Source organism: Haliotis asinina, chromosome 3 (genome assembly GCF_037392515.1).
Source record: "Haliotis asinina isolate JCU_RB_2024 chromosome 3, JCU_Hal_asi_v2, whole genome shotgun sequence".
NCBI classification, from domain to species: Eukaryota; Metazoa; Mollusca; class Gastropoda; order Lepetellida; family Haliotidae; genus Haliotis; species Haliotis asinina.
Genome location: NC_090282.1, coordinates 24,626,257 through 24,648,724, shown reverse-complemented (window position 1 = coordinate 24,648,724; position 22,468 = coordinate 24,626,257). Strand labels below are relative to the sequence as shown.

The following is a 22,468-nucleotide window of genomic DNA, read 5'->3' as shown; positions in this document are numbered from 1 at the left end:
TCGTAACTCTTTGAAAAAACAACAGATTTCATCATTCAAAGTACCTAACGATAGATAATTGAATGGGAAGTGTCTTTGCTTCACATTATGGTTATGTAGAAATCAATACTTGCGTCACAATTATGGCAAAAACATGAACTTTCACATATCCGACAAGAGTCAACTCACATTCTCACAAGCTGTTCCCGTGCCCCGCTGACAAAGAAATTTATATTTTTAACACCACGATGGCACAGTCTAATTAGAACTTGAGTTTGTTTCAACTGAGTCCCACTGGATTAGCACTGAATGTTCACAGAAATACATGAGTGTCGATTAAATTGTCCCTTCTTCAAACAGGCTGTAGCTCTGTTGTTTTTAGGTCTACAATCAAAACAATTAGTGTTCTGGAAATGTCGGGATCATATTTTTTTTGTAGTTTGTATATTTGACTGTGCCTTCCTGTTTGTTTTTTTGCACTTGGTGAATTTTGTGTTTGTGTCAGCAGCATTAAATCAGTGCCACATTAATCACAAGAACACTGTCATGAATGGTCCAAATGGCATCCAAAGAAACCGTTCAAGTGAAGAGGCAATCCTAGTTTTTACTATCTTTATTTCTACTTTGTAGTTTATGTAGAATACACTTGCATTCCCATCAATACACTTTTATACATTCTCAACAAACACTCATGAAGCATCCAAAACCATCTCCAATAGACCTGTTTCTGATGTCTCCAGTTTCTTTGATTCTTTGTATGTAATCAGTAGTTTGTAGTGATCAGTGGGTGATATACACAAGTTACTCTTGCTGCACATGTTGGTAAATTACTTGTTTTTTTCAGTATTATGTTCACATAGTTCTTAGCTTTCACAAAAAAAAATGAATCTCTTTCTGAGTTGCCAGTCTACGACTTGCTAGAAGCAACTTTGTAATAATGTGTTGCATATATATTTCATGCAACATGAATAAAGATAAATCTTTTCTTTCTGTTTACTTAATGCAAACTTTGATGTTAAATTCTGTTCTGTCATCTCATTATTGATAACCCATACTCCAGCATTCTATGATTGTACTTATCAGTGACATTACTGAAGCTGTACTTATTTTTGTTCTAGGCCATTGCAGATGTCATAAGAACATGTCTTGGTCCTCGGGCAATGCTAAAGGTAAGAGCTTGAAAGTACCAAAAGATTAAACTTGTTCATTTCACCATCATGGCCGTTTTCTCCCCCTGTAATGGAGGGAAGACAATAAGGCATAAATTTTTATTGACTCGACGGATCATATAGTAACACTTTGGCCAGTGCTTCTAAAGAAAGTCCTTGGCAATGGCATGCAAGTGAAAAACTGTTTTTGTGAAATTGTGGATTGTTTACTGTTATGATTCTCTTAATTTCATAGGAATTACAATGTAGTAGAATTGAGTATGGAAGCCTTTTTATTGTATGGATAAGAACAGGAATTTGGGAAAAACATAACTCCAAATTGGATTTCATATTGACATTTGCTGCAGATCTGATGTCAAATCAAGGTATCCAAGAAAGTCAGAGCTAGTGTAGATCAGTCGATTAATTTAACCAGCACAGCATGCAGAGACTTTGAATCTGTTCATGTTATTTGTGGCATAATTTCCTTGCTGTAATGTTCAAAAATAAGAATTATCCTTGGAATCATTTATATCAAGGGTACATGAAGGGTCACTTTTGTGATCCATGCTATCACCATGATTACAGTATACAGACACGTGTCCCCCAGACTTTTACTATGTAATGATCATGTATTGTATAAAGTCTATTTCCATTGTTTTTCTTGTACATGAGGAAAAATTTAGGAGCTTCAACTGAATTTTTCTGTTTATGATTTTAATATATTATGTGGGGAGTCGATGCCATGGTTTGAATTTATTGCTTGTCAGACTGGAAACATTTGTTTTTGTGATACCAAAGTATTTAATGCATTTGCCTTTTAAGGTACAACTGTCTAAACAATTGATTGGGTGAGGTTGGGTGAATGGTGTCCCATTTATCTAAGATTTTATAAAGTGCCCTTTAGAGTTGCTTCCCCTGACATGCCAGAGAAAACACATTGTGGTGTTTGAATCTCTTTTTATTTGCATTGTCTTAAACATGAAACAGCTTAAAGAACATTACAGGTTCATTGCACAACTAATCCTCAAGCTGATAATTTTCTTACAATGCATCAGACCCCTGAAGGTCCAGGGTAGAATAGGCCTTCAGCAACCCATGCTTGCCATAAAAGATGGCTATACTGGTCATAAGAGGCTACTAACGGGATTGGGCGGTCAGTCTTGCTGACTTGGTTGATACATGTCATCAGTTCCCAATTGTGCAGATCGATGCTCATTCTCTTTATCACTGGATTGTCTAATCCTGACTCAGTTATTTACAGACCACTGCCATATAGCTAGAATGTTGTTGAGTGTGGCGTAAAACTAAACTCACTCACCATAATGCAGTGGTGCAGTAGAAACAATTAGACCAGACATTACATACATTTAGCATAGGACCTAGTCTGGTTATAGTGCGTTAGACTCAAAAGTGGACAGATGCATTGCAATCTAACTGGACAACTTATCAACATAGTTAACATGCTAAAAACATAAAATGCTCCTTGAAACACATGAAAACATCGTACCAACTGTGTGAGGGTTTTGCAGAATTTTTGTCCTAAAAATAAAACAGTTGTTTACCAAACTCTCATTAAAGTATTGACATATTGCACTGTTTGTTACGAGGGAGGAGTGCTGAGAATGGGATAGCAAGGTGTTCCAGAAGCATATGCACAAGTGCCGACAAAATATTTCTTTCATTAATTTAATGCACATTCATCTTTTGCGGAGCAGAAATTTAAAACAGTTTGATTTTCTTTACCAGACTTGTCATCGGAATAGTTCAGCTGATGTACTGTGCCTTTTGGTAGTTTTGGAATTCTGAATTAAGTATTTTTGGCATTTCGATGGCAACATGTTTGGAATAGGTGGTTGTGCTCCTTGCAGGAGCATAACTTTTAAAACCTTTCATTGCACTCCTTCCACTTTTCTATATACACAGCATAACATATGGCATAATCATAACTTGTAGACATATTTATGAACGATATTTTGTCGTTGCGGGGAAATTAATGACTTTGTCTTCTTGTTCTCTCTTTGTATGATAATTAGTTTTGATTATGATCAGCATTTCATTGAGTACTTTATGTATATTAGCTTTCATGTTAGATTGCAATTCATTGGTCTGCTTTTGAGCCCAATGGACTGAAATCTGATATCGACCATTGCACAGCAAATTGTCGGATTAATGAGGATGCTGGACTAAATAATTGAGACTAAATTATGTTTATTCAGTTTGTTTAAAGCAAAGCATCGGATAAAGCCGATTGTCGGAAAAATGGAGGTCTGATTAATGAGACTTGACTGTATTTATAACAAGTTCAACAGAGTTAAAAAATAGTAAATAATGAATCTGGTACTATGTTCATGTCATGCATATTAACCAATGCATTTCCACAAAATTTCCCTAATGTGTAATATTTGTATCTTGACATCAACATCTATCAAGGACATAGCATGTAATACTTAATGGGCAGCATTATTATCAGCGATCATGTATATTCTTGCCACATTAAGCTCTGTGTTCAACTGTAGGCCTGATACAACAGTTGACCCTTCAGCTTGTGAGGAGACTTTCAAATGAAACCATATCACACCTCTTTATTCCCCTTGTACAGTTCATATCATTTACTTACCAACAGAAGAAGAAAGAAAGAGAAACCTAGTTTATTAACGTGTCTCATGGCATACAACTGACATATTAACATTTCACAAAATTCACAATAAAAAGTGAAGACCACTCTGCCCTGTGAGAAAATAACTCTGTAAAATCCACTTAATTATGAACTTAGTAACTGAAGACAAAACATGAAACTATTAATACATACACAGTGGAAGCTGTCAAAACCAGCATCTGCCCAATCCAACATGTTGTCAACACCGGCATACAATCTCAGCCACATCCATGGCTGAACATTTACCATCAGCTCTACCATCCAGCTGTTTGTCTAAACCAGATTTTTTCTTCAGTCCCATTGAGTGCAGGTTTAGACAGCTTCCACTCTACTGGTAATTATTGTCCAGGACTAAAGCGTGTGTTTGTCAGTTATCGATTTTGGCTATTATTGTGGCATAATCCTTCACACATGTTTCATAACATAATACAAATATACATTGAGCTTTTGGTGACATTTCTGAATTAGTGAAATTAGAGGATTAATACGCGACATGTCCTGCGATTTATTATATCTGATATGATACCTGAATGAAATGTGTTCAGTCCGAAAATGTTCCTCATCTTAAAGTATGCAACATTACTTACAAATCCTAACTTCTAAGGCGTTTTGTGGTGGGTATACCTGCCGTGTATTATCAGTACAAGAGTTATGTCTACTCAGCATTAATTAGGACTGTTCCATTTCAGTCATGGGTGTTGTCTTATTTAATCGCCTTCATTTGTGTCTATGTTTTGGCAGGCTTTATCAAAGTTTATGGTTGTCTATGGGAGATATCTCATGGCCCGTAGTGCTGCATTCATGATACATGTACAAAATGCGATGCTTCTGTAGTTGTATAATTCTATATGCACACACACACAAAATTAATTTTTAATATGGACATTCTTTATAAAAAAACATTTCATGTTTGTGTAATATCACCTGTTAAGATTTCACCAAATTAGAACATCAAATCAGCATCACACTGTCGTTTCACTATCATGGTCATTGGCGATGCTCTAGGTGAACTTGTCCTTCTACTTGGACTAATTAGTCTGCTCTAATTAACAAACCGTGTGGCTGATGCCAGGTGAGACACGTTTATTACCGTTGAGGGAATCCACAATGACTTGAGTATCTGAGTATTGCCACCTTTTCGATGACATTTTATTTGTAAAACGTCTAAAGGAATGGAATTGCCACTTATTCGATTTTGCTTATCCAACATGAAATAATGATAAATAAAGAAGACTGCTGCTGGGACTGAAGAGAAAGGTCTACTTATCCGGAGTGTCCACTTGTCAGTAGTTCACTTATGAGAGTTTTTGATAACTGAAGGATTTGTTGATTCAGTCACAGATGGAAGTGGTCAAGGTGCTGTTATACTTGCCTTAATCGTTTTGAGCAGGTTTCATTTCACCTTTATTCCAGACTTTATTCTATTATCTGTTTCAAAAAGACTGATTTTAAATCATTTTGAAACATATTCAAGACATGTAGTAAACCTTGTATTTTTGCAGCTGTTTGATAGTGGATACTATGTGTATACATCCAAGTTGCAATATTTCAATAAACACCTAAGACCTGAACTATGTATTATTGTCTAGCATCAGTGATTGGAAAAACATCATGGGAGAAAAGTCATCAGAAGAATAGATGTTATAAAATACCATGTTCTCCAGTTATTTGCTTTGTTATTATTGTTATTGTCTTAGAGATAAAGGTGCTGTCGTTGGCTTCAGATGTGTCCATGTTTTAGTGTGACTTGTCTCAGCCATTACAAAGGGTGAGGTCCGCTACTGAAGCCATGTTTGGTCAGTAATCAAGTCCAGTGTAGCGCAATTAACTGCTACCCTGTGATCAATATTTTGATTGCTGTGACCCCAAGGCTCAGTTTAGAGCATGAAGGAAGATCTTAAACGTATGTGAATCAATCCTGGTGTGTATGATTGCATGGGTTGGTAAGCATCTTAAGTGTTTACTGGGGCAAGTCTTCAGCTCGCGAGTTAACAGCCTCTAAACTTCATTATGACTTGGACCCCTTCCCCACCACTCTTTACTAATTTACTTTATTGGATAACTGTTTGCTTCAAGAGTTACAGAAGGGAGGTATGTGCTGATCAAATTAGTGCTGCACATGATATTGTGTCGCCAGATGTCATAACATGGCTTTTAGCTGATTGCAAAAAGGTTTCCAAATAGACGGTTTGATGATCAATGTGCCAGCAAGTCTGTGGTTGAATTCTTAGCTATATCAAGGTCATATTCAGTACCCCTACTTGAATGTTGTGGCCCTTGATGCAAAGCTGGCCATACCTTCACAACTGAAATCAACATTGTGATTGAAACTTAAGTTAGTTTCATGTCACTTTTAGTACCATTTCAGCAGTATTTCAGTGGGGCGGGGGAGACTCCAGTTAAGGGTTTCACAAGCTGTACCCATGTGAGAAATTCAACCGAGTCTTGGACATGACGATTGAACACATTTACCACTACTACTGTACTAGACTATCCCACTGACACTGGACTATCCCACTGACTATAAGAACAGGATAAGCCAGTCAGCCCTAACTGTATAATAGGTGTATTGTTTTGCAGTAAATGATCCTTATTTTAGTGTGTGACATTTGCAGTTTCACCTTTACACTGAGCCAGTTTTCTATGACATAACTGTTTTGGGTTTTAAAATATCCTAAAATACTTACAAGCCTGGGAGAGATATTAAAAGTTCTGTTGAAAGTATTTTAAATTATGAAAATATGTGTAAGACGTTGTCTCAAACTGGTTGCTCCTAATAAATTTCAGTTATTTTGAGACCTCTCTGTTTTCATAGCTCCTTTGTGTCCGCATGAGTCCTACGATGTTAACATTGCTGTATGATTTAGTCAGAGGGACCAGCAGTAAATCACATGCGGTCGTATCAAGCATAATTAGCTGAAATAAGTGGCTGTTGGCGATGATCTGACTTGTGTCTGTCTTAAAATGGTAATCAATCAATCTGGTGCTTGCTTCATGAACCCATTATTATAAACATGTCTGTTGTAATGTGGCCCATAATGTGGGATCTATAGAAGATGCTGGCCACCGCTGGCCTCAGACTGCAGGGGAACATCAGAGCATGCCACTCTTAACCTGGCCATAGATTACATAGATAAAAACCTTCCCTTCACGTGGTGTTCAACACTCTTAATTTTAGCCATAGATTACAAACCTTCGCTTGCCACATGGTGTTCAACACTCGTAACATGATCACAGATTACAAACCTTCACTTGCCACATGGTGTTCTACACTCTTAACCTGGCCACAGATTACAAACCTTCGCTTGCCACATGGTGTTCAACACTCGTAACATGATCACAGATTACAAACCTTCGCTTGCCACATGGTGTTCTACACTCTTAACCTGGCCACAGATTACAAACCTTCGCTTGCCACATGGTGTTCAACACTCTTAACATGATCACAGATTACAAACCTTCACTTGCTACATGGCCTTGCTTTTTCAGTGTTTGAAATTAAGCTAACATCAGCAGTGTTTATAATTAAGCGAAAGATCAGCAGTGTTTGAAATTATGTAAAATGTCAGTAGTGTTTTTCAGCTTTTTCAGTGTTTGAGATTAAGCATGAAGTCCATGGCTAGATCACTTTAAAACTTGCAGTATATGGCAATCAATTACATGACTGTATTATTACAAGACCCATGTTTCTGACTTAATTTATGGCATGCTTTACCCAGTTTTTTTTGTCAGTGTTTGAAAGCAAGTGGATATCTTCTTTAGGGAGGTGCTGTGGGATAAACAATGACACAGTGATACAGTGTTGCACTATGATCCATTGTTTGTCTTACAGTCCCTGAAACAATCTGTCTCATGGTCCTAAGACATTGTCTTGTGGTATCTGAAACATATTCCTCATGGTCACTGAAACACCTGTCTTAAAACATTCCTCATGGTCGCAGAAACACCTGTCTTGAAACATATTCCTCATTGTCATTGAAACAGCTGTCTTGAAACATATTCCTCATGGTCATTGAAATACCTCTCTCAGTCTTCAGGCATTATTGGGGTGGTCGGGTAGCCTAGTGGTTAAGGCTTTTGCTTGTCATGCCGAAGACCCAAAGTTTGATTCCCCACATGGGTACAATGTGTGAAGCCCATTTCAGGGGTCCCTTTGCCATGATACTGCTGGAGTATTGCTAAAGCATCACAAAATCATACTCACTCATTCATCAACCATACTGTAGGTCTGACTGTCCCTGAATCAAATTTTGTCACACAGCCCTTAAAACATTCACTCTTGGCCTGATATATCTCAAACCTTGTAAAACTATGACTGTTGACTCTATTCTTACCCCCTCCTAGATCATCTTGACAAAATATTTTGGAAGCAGGTAAGAGCTCATCAGTTTTACATATGGACAACAATTCCCTTTTTATACTGGCATCAGTGGCTGCACCCGAGAGAACTCTGTGGATGTAGTTTTCCTGTACTAAAGTAAACACCCGGAATGTCCAATGAAACAATCAGGGCCAAATAATTGTTTTGTGTCTGTGTGTATGTCAGTGTTGATAGAGCAATCATTCTGTGACATGCCAGTAGAAGCGGAACTGTAAACACAGGGTATTGATTGCAGCCTGTTTCATAATGATGAAGCATGCAATCTGATACCTCTGCATATTTCATAAAGTACTGGGTCCAAATGTCACAAGGGTTCTTTGGAAGCATGATCCAAGTGGATTTTGTGATTACTTATTTACTGAATTATCTACATACATGGTTAGGTATGGATTTGGGCCAATCATGCAGATCTATGTTACTGTTTTGTCTCAAGTGGTCATAAGCATGAAGTTGAGATTCCCCAAAACATGTTCTTTTTTTCTGAACTCTAGAATTCATATCATGAGAATTAATGTCCTGTTTGAAATTTGAGTTGTAACATGGCTTTAAAATGATTGATATTAAATACTCATAAAAGTGAATAAATGCATTCAGTTTAAGTTGAAGGGACCCTGGAATTATTTTTGTAACATGTATACGACTTGACTAAGTGGAAATGGTGGGTAGATCAAATAGAAAGTATTTGCATTATCTTGAACAAGAGGCAACACCTAGATGTATACAATTGTTTTGCAAAGTATTGCTATTTTGAGCAACCTTTAAGCCCCTGAAGGTCCAGGGTAGAATAAGCCTTCAGCAACCCAATCTTGCCATAAAAGGTGACTATGCTTCTCACAAGATTCAACTAATGGGATTGGGTGGTCAGGCTTGCTGACCTGGTTGACACATGTCATCAGTTGCCATTTGCGCAAATCAATGCTTATGATGTTCATCACTGGATTGTCCAGACTCGATTATTTACAAACCGCTGGCATGTAGCTGCAATATTGCTGAGTGTGGCATAAAACTAAACTAAGTCACTTGTGTGTTATTTATTGTAAATTTTATCTATCAACTTTGAGCAAATTGGTTTTTGCTGTGTTCAAGCCTCATGATCCCTGGAATATTGCTGAGTGTGGCGTAAAACTAAACTCACTCACTCACTTGAGCAATCTTTGACAGCTCAACAAGAATGCCTTCACCTTCGTTACTTTATTCAATGAGACTTTCAGCATGGATTTATTTGAAGTGGAAGATGTATTGACCAACTTAAAGTCTCCATGTTTGTAATCCTGAGTAATATTGAGCATAAAATATCCTCCTGGACAGTGAGATGAGTGGTATAGCAGAGCAGCATCAGCATTCGTTGTGAGTGTTCTAATGGTAGCCAATGTGGTGGCATTTGTAGGGTATTGAGAAACCATCACCCCAACTTTACCCTTACCACAGGGTGAACTGTAGGGAACTGAAATACTACCTAAATAGTCAGGTCACTCGTTTTGAGGGCTAGAAGTAAGTCCGTCATTAAGGATGGGTTTTAATCAGACATTGGGCTCCCATCAAGAAAGTGGATAAAGAAAAATTAATCCTTAGTATAACATGTAACTCAACATATTCAAGAATGAAGTCAATGCCATTTGAATCTAAATGTTTGAATTGATCTATGGTCATCTTATGACAGTGCCAGATATCACTGGCAGTGTTTGAATCTAGGCATGAAACCTGAGGACTTAGAATATAGAATAACCTTAGAACCTGTTGGAGCACCTGTTGACCATGCTGATCCCTTGTTCATTAATCTGTTTGATTGTTAACTTAACACGTCAGCTGGGCTGTCATGTATTGGTTTGTGTTGATGATATACGCCATACGTCATGAGTACTAACATTAAGATTGGTCATGGTTGTCTTGAGACTAGGAGGTTTATTGGATAATTTGGTCAGATTTGTTTACTTGGTTGATGTATCCTATTGAAGCTCATGATGTCAATCACTAGATGTCAGTAAGCTATGCAGAAAGAAACTATAACAATGCAGCAGCATCAAAAGAATGTCACTGGAACTGAAGGGTAATTTGTATCTATGTGGATTTCCTTTAACAACTGGCACATTAACATGTTCATTTTATTACATTTCCTATGAATGGACATATCACTGGAAATATAATTTGCAAGCATGAAAAACATTACCAATAGGCTATTTTAAAGGGCAAATGCACTTGATTCAGTCTGTTTAAGTGAAAGGTGCACCTGAATAGAAGTCATGTGAAACCTCTCCTTTATCCAGATGGCATTATTGTTTTTACCATTTTGAAAAGTTAAATACCCTGATGCTCTTCAGCTACTCTTCAAATAGACGAAACAGACCAATTTGTGGATGTGGCTGTCTGTCAAACATGGAGTGAAATTGTTGTAAAAGAAAGGGTCCAACAGTAACCATAAAATATTTCAACATTGTTAAACACTTTTGTATCATTTTGATCTCTCTATTATTCATAGATGATGTTAAGGTGAAACAAAATAGATGTCAGATTTTATCACATTTGATTTTGTCAATATTAATGTTTTAATCAGTAGTCTCACAGTTGACAGGATGTGCGAAGTGAATCTGATTTGTTGATCTATTGATCTGAAATATTAACCTAAACTTTTGTATGTATTTTGTGTTAAAGTAACATTTTGTGTTAAAGTAACACCCATCACAGTTGCAATATCGGATATAGATACACATGTAAATATGAACATCGTTATGGTAACAGGAAAGGATCAACAATTTGTACCCACCTAGACCACAGCAAGGGAGCATAGTCGTCACTAACAGAGATGTTGGTGAGGGATCAGGAAGCGTGTGCTTAGTCCCAGTAATGCCACTGACTTTGTAGTGCAGTTATCACAAGTTGCTTCAGATCATGTCATGGGAAGATGATTTAGGTTGACTTAATTGATCAGTCAATTTATCACATTTGTTATCCATGGCAACAGTGGGTGGCGGTCTGTTGTCCTGGTGTAACTTTGCATCCTGGTATGTGCCGTTGTGTCCCCACCTGTATCAGATGCGTTTAGCATGCGAGCAGATCAATACTCCAGATTTATCACCCCACTCGACATTATTACAAGTCCTCCACACTTCTCTGTGTCCTGTTCAGTGGTGAGGGTGAACAGTCATCTGTTGGTGATGCTTTGGAAACAAGGGAATTGCCAACTAAAGTAGCCAAGAGAAAACAAGTGTTTCATTCATTAATTCCAGATTCAGTGTAACACAGAAATCTGATGATTTTAGAAGGTAAAGGGATTCTGCTGCCTTTTTGTGCTATTAATGGTTAATTCCCATCCATGTATTTTCAGTGTCAGGTGTGTAGTTGTGGACAATAGGTGAAAGTGATGGACAAGTGAATTGCTGACATTGATCCCTCATGGATAAATCTATTAATGAAACATGTACGTGGATTTGATCTGTTCCTTTGTGTTATATAGTCTCAGTCATGGAAACGTGTTGAGGTCACTAAGTATAAAAGTTACTGGATTAGTTGTGATTCCAGATGACATACAGGTAGACTATGATGCTGTGCTAGTATTGATCTCCCAGTATCTGTTTATCTCATTCTCTTGGGTCATCAAAGAAAAGGCAAATACACTTTTTCTCCTATCAGCGAGTGGACGTGGTCCCAGGGCAAAGATGGGTATTGGGTGGTACTTCTTTTATAAGTGTCTGACCAAGCTGATAGTGTGTCATCCTGACTAGTGTTTGTACTTGTGAAGGCTTTCTGTGAAAGGTATCTGTAGGGTTATTGACACCCCATGCTTGTAAGAGGCAAGTTAATGGATCGTGTGGTCAAGCTTACTAGTTTGCTTGACACGTGTCATTTTATCCCACTTGTGTAGTTTTACACCATTCCATTGGCACTCAAGGTCTTTAGCAGTCAAGATTTGTCATAAGAGGGACTATGATATGGCATCAGGTGATGCCATCAGACTTGCTGACTTCCTGTGTGATGCATGGCTTTGTATCACAGTTGCGCACATCACTGCTGCCATATTGGTGGAATATTGCTGAGTTTGGCAAGCAACAAACAGCTAGCAAAAAAAATATGTGTTTGTTTAAGGTTTGTTAAATCAGTTAAATCCTCTCTTGTGTCATGTGGGCGAAAATTTCAGTAGAAATTTTGTGATTGTGTGATCATTACTTGAACTAAACATGGTGACTTATAATAAAGTCATATAAGTGAGTTAATCTGTCAGCTTGTCTGCGTACTCTTGAAATTTGTTTTCATGCTTTTATGGACTTTGATACTTGTTAACTGGTAATCATTTTGATGAAGAAAAAAGGTTCTTGCTGTCTTGGCAAGCTGCCTTACAATCATTTTTGCTCAGTGGCTCCTTAAGAGATTTTACCACAGCTCTAATGCTGTTTCAACATGCCTGAAAGCTGTGTTCTCTTGTCCAAGATAACCACTGATTCTGTCAGATCTTTGAGAGTTTCATCCATCAGCGTATCTGACATGGTCATTTAGACATATACAAGTCTCAAAGGTAAAAATTACAGCGCTGGATACAACCACTAAGCATGAGATGTCATAGAATTGAATACCATGTCAACATATTTATTATACAGTCAGTGTTTGATATATTTAGGACTTTGGGCAAGAAGTTGCTCCCAGCAATTATTCTACGTAAGGACCATTTGGTCACCTGGGCCCACTTGCACAAAGCAATCTTAGCGCTACCATGATTGTAACTCCCATTCTTCAGCATAGGCATAAGATGGTCGTAGCTCTAAGATTGCTTTGTGCAAGTGGGTCGTGGAGCTAGAAGAATTTTCTCCTTGTGCTGAATTCCCCGGTGTGAGTTAGATTACCTCCGTGGGTACCGTGTATTAATCCCAGTATCAACTGATGTGATGTTGATAAGCTTTTGAGCCAAACACTAGTTACAGATGGAATACTGCCACAACAAAAAGACCCCAGCTTTCCATTTCTTAGCTATGAAGTGACCCAATTGGTCTGACTTATTGACTTGGTTTGGATCTTGCCCTTGTGCACCTACGGTGTGCAATGTATGGCCCTGATTCAATATTTACATGTAACTATGATATTAAAATATGAATGAGTAAGACAGAAGCAAAATAATAACCTTGACAGAAATGTGGGCAGTTTATATACCAAAATGAGTGACTATAGTTTTATTGGTTTTTAATGTTTGACTTTGGTCTGTAGTCATGCAACTAGGAAACAGTGACGTCTTGTGTAGATGTTGCTGTGGTATTGTTGCTACAGAAACAAGGGAAACAATCCTTCCATGTCAGCTATATTCTGGCATGGTCATCGCTTACTTCTCTAACATGAAAAGTGAACTTTAGCAAATTGTCTGTTTGAAACTTATGTGAAATAAAATAGAGTTTGAGACTGTTCCATTTAAAATTGGAATGTCATCACCATTGGCTTCCATCCTCAATCCCCAATCATGTACATCATCCTTAATCCCCAGTGTGTGTTATCCAAAACAATAGTCTTACCATTGGCTTCCATCATTGTAATCGTAACTGTCGGCTTCTTATCGGTGCTTGTTTATACTGGCTTCCAGCTTTTGTTAACTCATTCCACTTTTTACTTTGTTATTGTTTACTTGTACATATAAATATAGCTCTGTACCCCATTCTAATTCACCTGATGAATAAGGAAGCATTAACTCCGAAACATTGTGTTCTCATAATAAAGAAGTTGATATCCTCATTCCTAAAAATGGAATGGTTTGTGTAATTCAACCAATTTGTGCAAAAGTTAAATGTGGGGATGGTGGGGATTGTACTGTTAAGTCAGTCAAATCCAATCCATGTATGCCCTTTTCCGGTGTCCCCTGTCGTGATATTGCAGGAATATTGCTAAAAACAGTGTAAAACTACACTCACTCACCAATCCATGTTTATAAACCAGTTTAGCACATCCTTGTCCTGATGCTTCAGGATGCTTGTGCTTTTTTTTGCATCTGAATGTTCACAATGAAGTAACACATTGATTAGTCAATTGGTATTGTGTGCTTGTAGATGCTTATGGACCCAATGGGTGGGATCGTCATGACCAACGATGGGAACGCCATTCTTCGTGAGGTAAGTGCTTCCTGTGAAACATCAGACAGTATCACCTGCCATAGACGTTGATTGATTGCTTTTTGTTATGACAAATGTATATATCAATAGTACATCACAATTGTTTTTCTGCATGGTTAAAAAACTGTCCTTCGTGGATTTTGCATTTCCTGTCTCTTCATGCCATTTGTGTAAATGTCACAACATGAAACAAACACATTCATCTTCATTTTCTGAATGGTACTGATGAAAAAGATGTGTACAGACAATAAGTTCCTTGATTATGTATTACTTGTATGTTTAGGATTTTTGTCATACTGCTTTATTTAATGGTGCGAAACATCAAATATAATGATGTTTATAAAGATAAATGGCCCTAACTCCCTCATGGCCTCTCTGGAATAGTATATAAAGACATATTAAGAAAACATTTGGGTTATGTTTGTAGGTCAATAAGATGGTACTAGTAAGATATTTTGGTTAAAAGAAGTTTGACAAATGATATTACTTGGTTGTAAGAAGCTTTCATATTCAGGTGTTGTGGTATAACAGTCTGGCACTCCTTTATGTTGTCATGACAATGTTGCACAGTCTTGAATAATCATCACCTGTATGGAAATACTCTCTGTGGAATATACTGGACAAGTTAAGTTGCGGGTATTGGTATTTTTATGACTGATATTTTATCAGTATGTCAATGAATAAAACCAATTGTTCATAATTTCAAAATTTACAAATGTCCCTAACTATTTTTGTTCAGTATAGTTCTTGTAAGTTACCCTCTGTAAGTGGCGGGAGTGAACCCATATGTTTATGTATAATCACTTGATTCTTGTAAGTGGCCTGTTTGGAAGCAATAATTTGTAGTTGAAGTAGGGGCTGGTATTGAATTTCTGATAATTTTCCAATTACTGGGAGAAGTGTCTGGCAGGGTTTCTGTTTATGGGTTAGGTAGAGGTGCAAATGTTCCTTGATTACAGTGAATCAGTTTTATTTCTGTAGATTTGATAACAGATTCTGATCAATGAGCAAACAAGTGACATTTTTTTGCTGTTGTGTGCAATAATTCAGCTGAATCTCTATATTTTTCAAGTAATCAAGCTTCAGAACATTCTATCAATCATCAACACCATTAGTTTGAGCTGACTTTCAAGTGATAAAATCGACAAGGCACATGTCTATTACTCTGGTAAAGCCCAAGAGTGCTTATCTATCATGTCCATGAAATATCGGGGTGTTTGCATACGACCAGGATTTGACAAACTGCATTTGACAGGTCAGATGCTTGTGCCCTTGAGTAAACCACCTAATGTGTTACCACCAGACAATTTTACCACCTGTAAGTTATTAGTTTTAGTAAAGCAATATTTTGGATGTTGCTCAGCTCTGGAATGGCCAGGTTCTTCAATATAAAGAAATGGAAATTTGGCCTGCAGATGATTTAAAGTGGATTTCTAGTATCTTCATTATACAGCCCAGGATGAACAGCTTCTATGAATGCTTGATGTTGGCAGATGCAGTGAGATCAATAAAGATCGTATTTTGTGAGACCCTCATCAGTGAGTTAGGATTTTGGCATTATGAAGTGCTCATAAAATCACAGCTTCCGTAATAATGTGACAAACTAGAAACCTAGAAGTAGAACCCTTAAACATCTTCATGTCTAAGTGTTTTGTTGATTTGGATTCACATTTTTATGGAGGGATTCCTTTCCAAAGTAAATGATTAGTATCTGTTTATAGAATCTATTTAGTTTTTTTTAACAGTTGATCATTTGTTTTAAGTAATATGAATATTTTTGTTAAGGTTGTGTGTTTTGAAAGTGTTGGTGATGAGAATGTTCACATAATAACATGTCATCTTGAGCAGAAAGAAAATTCCTGTTAAGTGGCCCTACCATAGTTTGAATTTTGACTACTGGTGCAGTTTTTTGGTAGGCAAATGGTTGTGGTTCTTTGATCGTAATGCTCTCCTTGGGTTGACTCTGTTCAGTATGCTCTCAGAAACAACAAATTCCATCAGTTATTTACAGAATTTCACCCACTGTGCAACACCTTGTGAAGCAAACTGGAAAAGAATATTGGAACTTTTGTACTTTCAGCTGTTCTCATATTTGTTTCCACAAGTAAGTGTAAGACCATGTTTGATATCCTTGATGTGGAATTCTCAGCGTTAGTGCTGAAACCTAACCCACCTCACTTACAATACGTTGGAGCTGACTGTATGGATGTCCATGTTGGACCTTGATCACATGCAATCAGAGTGTTTTTCTTGTTTGAAACTCTGATTTACCAGTTTCTCTATTGTCTTTTGATATTATTGCAGTTTTTGTCACTCATTTTTTCTCCTTTTTGTACCAGTGCTAGTAATACAAGTGTACAAGGAGAAGTAACTGCACCTGTCCTGTTTCAGATTAATGTCCAGCATCCTGCTGCCAAGTCTATGATTGAGGTTGCCCGCACACAAGATGAAGAGACAGGAGACGGAACCAAGTCTGTCATCATTCTTGGTGAGTTGTCCATGTTTTTTCTGTTGCTGTGCTAATGTATCAAAGAAGTTGCAGTAAAATATGCTGTTTAAAACATTAAAGGATTGAAACTGTTATTTCAAAATGAAAAAATCCTTGTAATGAAAATGATTGAATTGGAGAGTCCTTAGATCAAATGCAGCATTCAGAAGACATCCTATGAGGATGGTTAACCAGTGCATATCCCATGTATATGGAAGCTGACAGAGGATATAAAATGTTTACATGAAGTGCGATGTAAATGTTATGTAGTTGTCAACATTTCAAGATTGCAAAGTACATGCTGAAGTTTTGGTGATGTACATGCTAATCCATTGTGTTACTTGTGCAGTAATAAATATTTCTCTTTCTTTCCTCTATAGCTGGTGAGGTATTGTCAGTAGCTCACCCTTTCCTGCTTCAACAGATGCACCCAACTGTGATAATATCTGCATTCAGACAGGCTCTTGAGGATATGCTGGAGATCCTACACAACAAAATCAGGTTGGTTGGAGTCTGAATTCCTTAAAGAATTGCCAGATACAGTTACCTCATGATCTTTAAAGGGGGGCATGTGTGTGTCAGTAATTTTCATTGTCTTTTGTGTTCACTCTTTGTCAGTAGTATGACATGTTTGTTTAGACTTAGAGTATACTCTGTCGGTTCAGGTTCGATTGATAAGTAATCACATTTTCTGTCCCTTATCTGTCTGACTGATTGGAATACTGATTCCAGTGCAAAAAATACATTCTGTTGTGACTAGATGATGATGGCAGCATAGGTGACGACAGTGACGATGACATATTGTCTTGTAAGGGTATCGTGTACTTTGTGGATAGTGAATGCTGTTTGTGTTCTTCAGCGTACCCATCGACACGTCAGACAGAGAACAGATGCTGAAGATTATCAAGAGCTGCCTGGGAACAAAGTTCATCAGTAAATGGTAATGGCGCTCCCCAGTCATGGTTCTTATTTTTTCCCCACTCTTTAGTTTGGCATACAGTGGAAGCTGTCAAAATCAGCATCTGTCCGATCTGGCAAGTTGTCAACATCGGCATGAAATCACAGTCCCATCCGAGACATGTACTTTTATCATCAGCTCTACAAGCCAGCACATTGTCTAAACTGGGTTATTTATTCAGTCCCAGTGAGTGCCGGTTTAGACAGCTTTGACTGTGATTTTGAAAAACTCTTATGATGAAAGAGAGCAAAATGGTTTGTAGTGACTATTCTTAAAATTTATTGAAAAACCTCTACTATAGTATCAGTATAACAAAAAAAAAAAAGGGCAAACCCAAAACATAGGGCTAATGAAAACAGTGTTATTAATTAGTGCATTGTTCAGAATTTTGCATAAGCTCTTTTCAAGTCAGGTATATAACGCCTGTCTTTGTAGCTAGTTTTGAGCTTTGTATTCTCGGGGTAGAATAGGCCTTCAGCAACCCATGCTTGCCATAAAAGGCGACTATGCTTGTCTTAAGAGGCGACTAACAGGATCGGGTGGTCAGGCTTGCTGACTTGGTAGGCATATGTCATCGGTTCCCAATTGCGCAGATCGATGCTCATGTTGATGATCAATGGATTGTCTGGTCCAGACTCGATTATTTACAGACCGCCGTGCTGTGATATTGCTGAGTGCAGCATAAAACTACACTCACTCACTCACTCACTCACTCACTTCGTATTCTCTTACAGGATGGACATGGCCTGTCAGATAGCTCTTGATGCCACACAAACGGTTGCCTTGGAAGAAAATGGGCGGAAAGAGATTGATATTAAGAGATACGCGAAAGTAGAAAAGGTACATATGGAGGCATTATAAAGCATTATTAGTTTCATCCCACCATTTCTAAATGTTCAGATGGGTAATCCTAACTGTATTTCCATAACCTATATTTCCATAACCTATATTTCCATAACCTATATTTACATAACCTATATTTACGTTGTTGAAAGAATTACAGTTAATGTGAAGGATGTTACTTATATGGCTAGATGTTTCTCTGAAGCTGAAGGTCATTTTTAATTATTGTTCGGCTGAAGTATGGGTAGTAGTGTTTTTAACATTTTCACTCTACAAGTTGGTTAAAAGTACATTTTCTCAGCTCTGTGTATGTCTGTGTATGTGTGTGCCTTTGTGTTTAAGTGTCTGTTTTTAAATATGTGTTGGTATTGTATGTTCATATGTCTTCATATAATCATGTATTTCAGATCCCTGGTGGTTTAATTGAAGAGTCTAAAGTTTTAAATGGAATTATGATCAACAAAGATGTTGTTCATCCCAAAATGAAAAGGTACAGTTTTTAATTCAAACATTTGAACTTGATTGCTTCATGATGCATTGTCGGATAATTGTTCAGTAGGTCTACTGGTAAAATGTCATGATGGTGGAATAGTCTAGTGGTTACAGCATTCACTCAGCACGCCCCAAACCAGAGTTTGATTCTCCATGTGGATTCTATGTGCGAAGCCCATTTCATTGTCCTGTGATGTGATATTGCTGAATTATTACTAAAAGCGACAAACAATACTCACTTGCTCTAAGAATGTCTATGAAATTATGCTTAGTATTTTGGGAGGTTTGCTATTAGATTTGTTCCTAACAACTATGATCTGTTTGTTTTTTGTATTCCCATATATGTGCACATGAACGTAATTCCTGGTAAAAATCAACATACTCAAAAATGATTTATTACCATTTTCATTTTATTTTCAGGAGAATAGAAAATCCAAGAATAGTTCTACTTGACTGCAATTTAGAATACAAGAAAGGTGAAAGTGTGGTAAGTGTACTTGTAGACAGTACAACCTTGGTCCTATACTGAGAATGAACTGTATGTACATTGGAAAGTGAAGATGTGCATTGACAGAAGGTATATTTCATAGTGTGAGAACATGATTTTAGTGATTTATTTATCTGGTATTTATGTAAATATACCTTCAGTGCCGTTATTTTGTTGTGTACGTTTTAAGGGTCGTGATTCAGAACTAATTCATTTTGATTTGTTTGCAGACAAACATTGAAATCACAAAGGAAGAGGATTTTGTGTAAGTGTTTCTACTTAATCTAGATTTAGAGTGGGAGAATACATCCCCCAGCATCCTGTTCTTGTGAAATAACTATGAGATGAAGAACATGACACTGCTTTGTGAGTGTCTCAAAACTGGTGAGCTTAAACAGTTATGTACTCATATGGGTACAGTGAAGCCCATTTGTAGTGTCCCCCTGCCATGATATTTATGGAATATTGCTAAAAGCGCCGTAAACATATGCTCACAACAAGCAAGATCAAGTGGTAAAGTTGCCTACTTTCAGGATGTGTTTAAGTTAGCAGGATTTGGTAGACTGATGATCATAATATTAGTCACTGGATTACCTTTCCCAGAGACATACTTACGGGCCAGCATCATACAGCTGCAATATTGCTGTGAAGGGAATAAAACAAACAAGACATTGTCATGAATCCATGAAATTATTGTCTTACTTAATGCTGCTGTGTTTATAGGAAGATTCTGCAGCTGGAAGAAGAGTTTGTAAAGAAGGCATGCGATGAGGTGCTGGCAGTCAAGCCTGACCTGGTCATCACTGAAAAGGGAGTGTCCGATCTAGCTCAACACTTCTTTGTCAAGGCAGGGGTTAGCGTCATCAGGAGAGTTAGGAAGACAGATAACAACAGGATAGCAAGGTAACAACAGTTGGGTCGTGTCTGCTGTTTGATGTAGCTAATTGTTGTATATGTGTGTTTGTAAGGATTGGTGCCTTCTTCTGTAGACATGAATCTTGTCAGACTTACTTCCGATAGACCATTGCTTGTGACAGGCAAAGGGCGGTATATTGGCTAGTAACCAAGAAACAACCATTGAGAAGGTGTTTTACTTATCCTTGTTGCTATGGAAACAGGGAAAGTAATCACTTCATATCAGCAATCCGCTGATATGGCTGAAGTTTCCATATATAAGTTTCACTATGTTTTTGGTTTGATTGGTGGAAGTTCACTGTGGTCCCTTATTGTTTTAAGCGTTTTAATACTTTGTTTTATGGCAAGTCTTTTGTGACTGGCCTTTAGCTACATACAGTAGACCTGTTGGAGTTATTTCCCTTGGATTGTAGCTGCGAACGTTAATCATTTAAAAGAGAGGACAGTGCAGTGTCTGTATTTAGTTGAAGTTGTTCAGCTCATACCTTGACATTATCTCTCTATTGGTGATGTTTCAGGGCATGTGGAGCTGTCATAGCCAACCGAACTGATGAACTGAAAGAGGAGGATGTGGGCACAGGTTGTGGCTTGTTTGAGATCGAGAAGATTGGTGATGAGTAAGTATGCCTACATTTTGCCCTTTACAGCTCAAAGAATATCAAAGGGATCTGAATTAGACAGTACGTGAGGGATCTGCAGTGTGTCTAATGACCTGTGGATGCAATTTGGATGGATGCTGCACAGTAGTAGAGAGAAAGAACTAGAGTCCGTTGACTGGAACTGACAAAAACTGATTAAAGTGGGAGACTTAATGTTGCTTTATGGATGGGTTTCTGTTTCGTCTCTAACACAGTTGTAATAATGCAGGATGGTGGGAAACAACACAAGACACACTGTCACCTCACCAATGCTAATTTCATCTCTCCATTGTAATCTGTAATATTGTTTACCATGGAAGAATGTAGTGTAAGATTCTGAAACTTGTGACAGGATAATGAATAACCTATGGAGAGTACCAAGGGTGTCAGAGCCACTCTCAGCTCTGCCTCTCATACACTCTCCTACACCAATAGCCGACACATCAGCTACAGGCAAGCCCCTGCCTTGTCCTGGTATTGATGGTCCGCTTACACTACTTTCAGTAATTTCTGTAGTGTTAAGCCTCTATATTTTTTCTCTTACTCTATCTGATGGTGGTGAATTCTGTGTCCTGTGAGCTTTTTATTGGTAATTATAACTCATCAGTGATTGAAATAATTTTTCAACTCAACCTGACAGCCGGGCTGATCGCCCATAAATGTTGCCTGCCCATCTTGAAAGTTGCCTCTCTTTGATTGGTTCTTATTGAACCATGTTTCTACAGATATCCAATCATAGCGTAGCTTACTAAGCCAGCCAGTTTTGCTATCTTCACTGGCTGAAGAGGTGTCCATGTATAGTTATGGAATTTGCTTGTAGCTTTCATTCATCTTTCTCAAATCAATACATGACATGACAATTAAAATGGAATGGTCGTCCTGAGAGCAAACTGAAAGTAGGTCAACCTTAAATTCAGCCAGACAATCAGGCTGATGGAGAGAATCTCCAGGCAGCCCGACTCAATATTTCCCTGCCACAGGCAGTCGGGCAGGCCTTTATTTCACTGTATCTCATATAGGTTAAAGTTAAATCTTTCATTCTATAACTGTACTAGTGACATTATTAATACAGCTTTTAGCATAAAAATACCCCTAATTGCTCCTTGGGAACAAATGTGAACATTCTGGCAGCATATTCATTGTTTGCTCATGGAAGGGGTGAAAAATTTGTGATGTTGACTTCTGTGTCAAGAGTGGCATATTTCAAAAGCTTTCACCCTTTGTATGCATAACTTCTGAATACCATTCATTTGGGGACTTTACAAGTCATTGAGCTTACATATCTTTGTGACAATGAACTAGAAAGAGTACCGGGCATTTTTGAGATGATTGCATACATTCAGAAACAAGTGTGATTCAAAGTGCAGTTGAATGATACTCGGTACTATGGAGAGTACCAA

At 37.7% G+C, this 22,468-nt stretch overlaps 1 protein-coding gene across 2 annotated transcripts in view; it reads left to right on the top strand.

Moving 5' to 3' along the window:
* The window catches only part of LOC137277734 (T-complex protein 1 subunit gamma-like), a 223,035-nt gene that overhangs the window by 196,766 nt on the left and 3,801 nt on the right, over window positions 1-22,468 (top strand). For both annotated transcript variants that reach the window (XM_067809632.1, XM_067809631.1), the window contains 11 exons: window positions 1,098-1,148; window positions 14,185-14,247; window positions 16,639-16,735; window positions 17,116-17,236; window positions 17,595-17,675; window positions 18,428-18,533; window positions 18,944-19,026; window positions 19,449-19,515; window positions 19,746-19,780; window positions 20,239-20,418; window positions 20,949-21,047. In XM_067809632.1, the coding sequence (XP_067665733.1) occupies window positions 1,098-1,148; window positions 14,185-14,247; window positions 16,639-16,735; window positions 17,116-17,236; window positions 17,595-17,675; window positions 18,428-18,533; window positions 18,944-19,026; window positions 19,449-19,515; window positions 19,746-19,780; window positions 20,239-20,418; window positions 20,949-21,047 (983 nt within the window). The remainder of the gene's footprint in view (window positions 1-1,097; window positions 1,149-14,184; window positions 14,248-16,638; window positions 16,736-17,115; window positions 17,237-17,594; window positions 17,676-18,427; window positions 18,534-18,943; window positions 19,027-19,448; window positions 19,516-19,745; window positions 19,781-20,238; window positions 20,419-20,948; window positions 21,048-22,468) is intronic.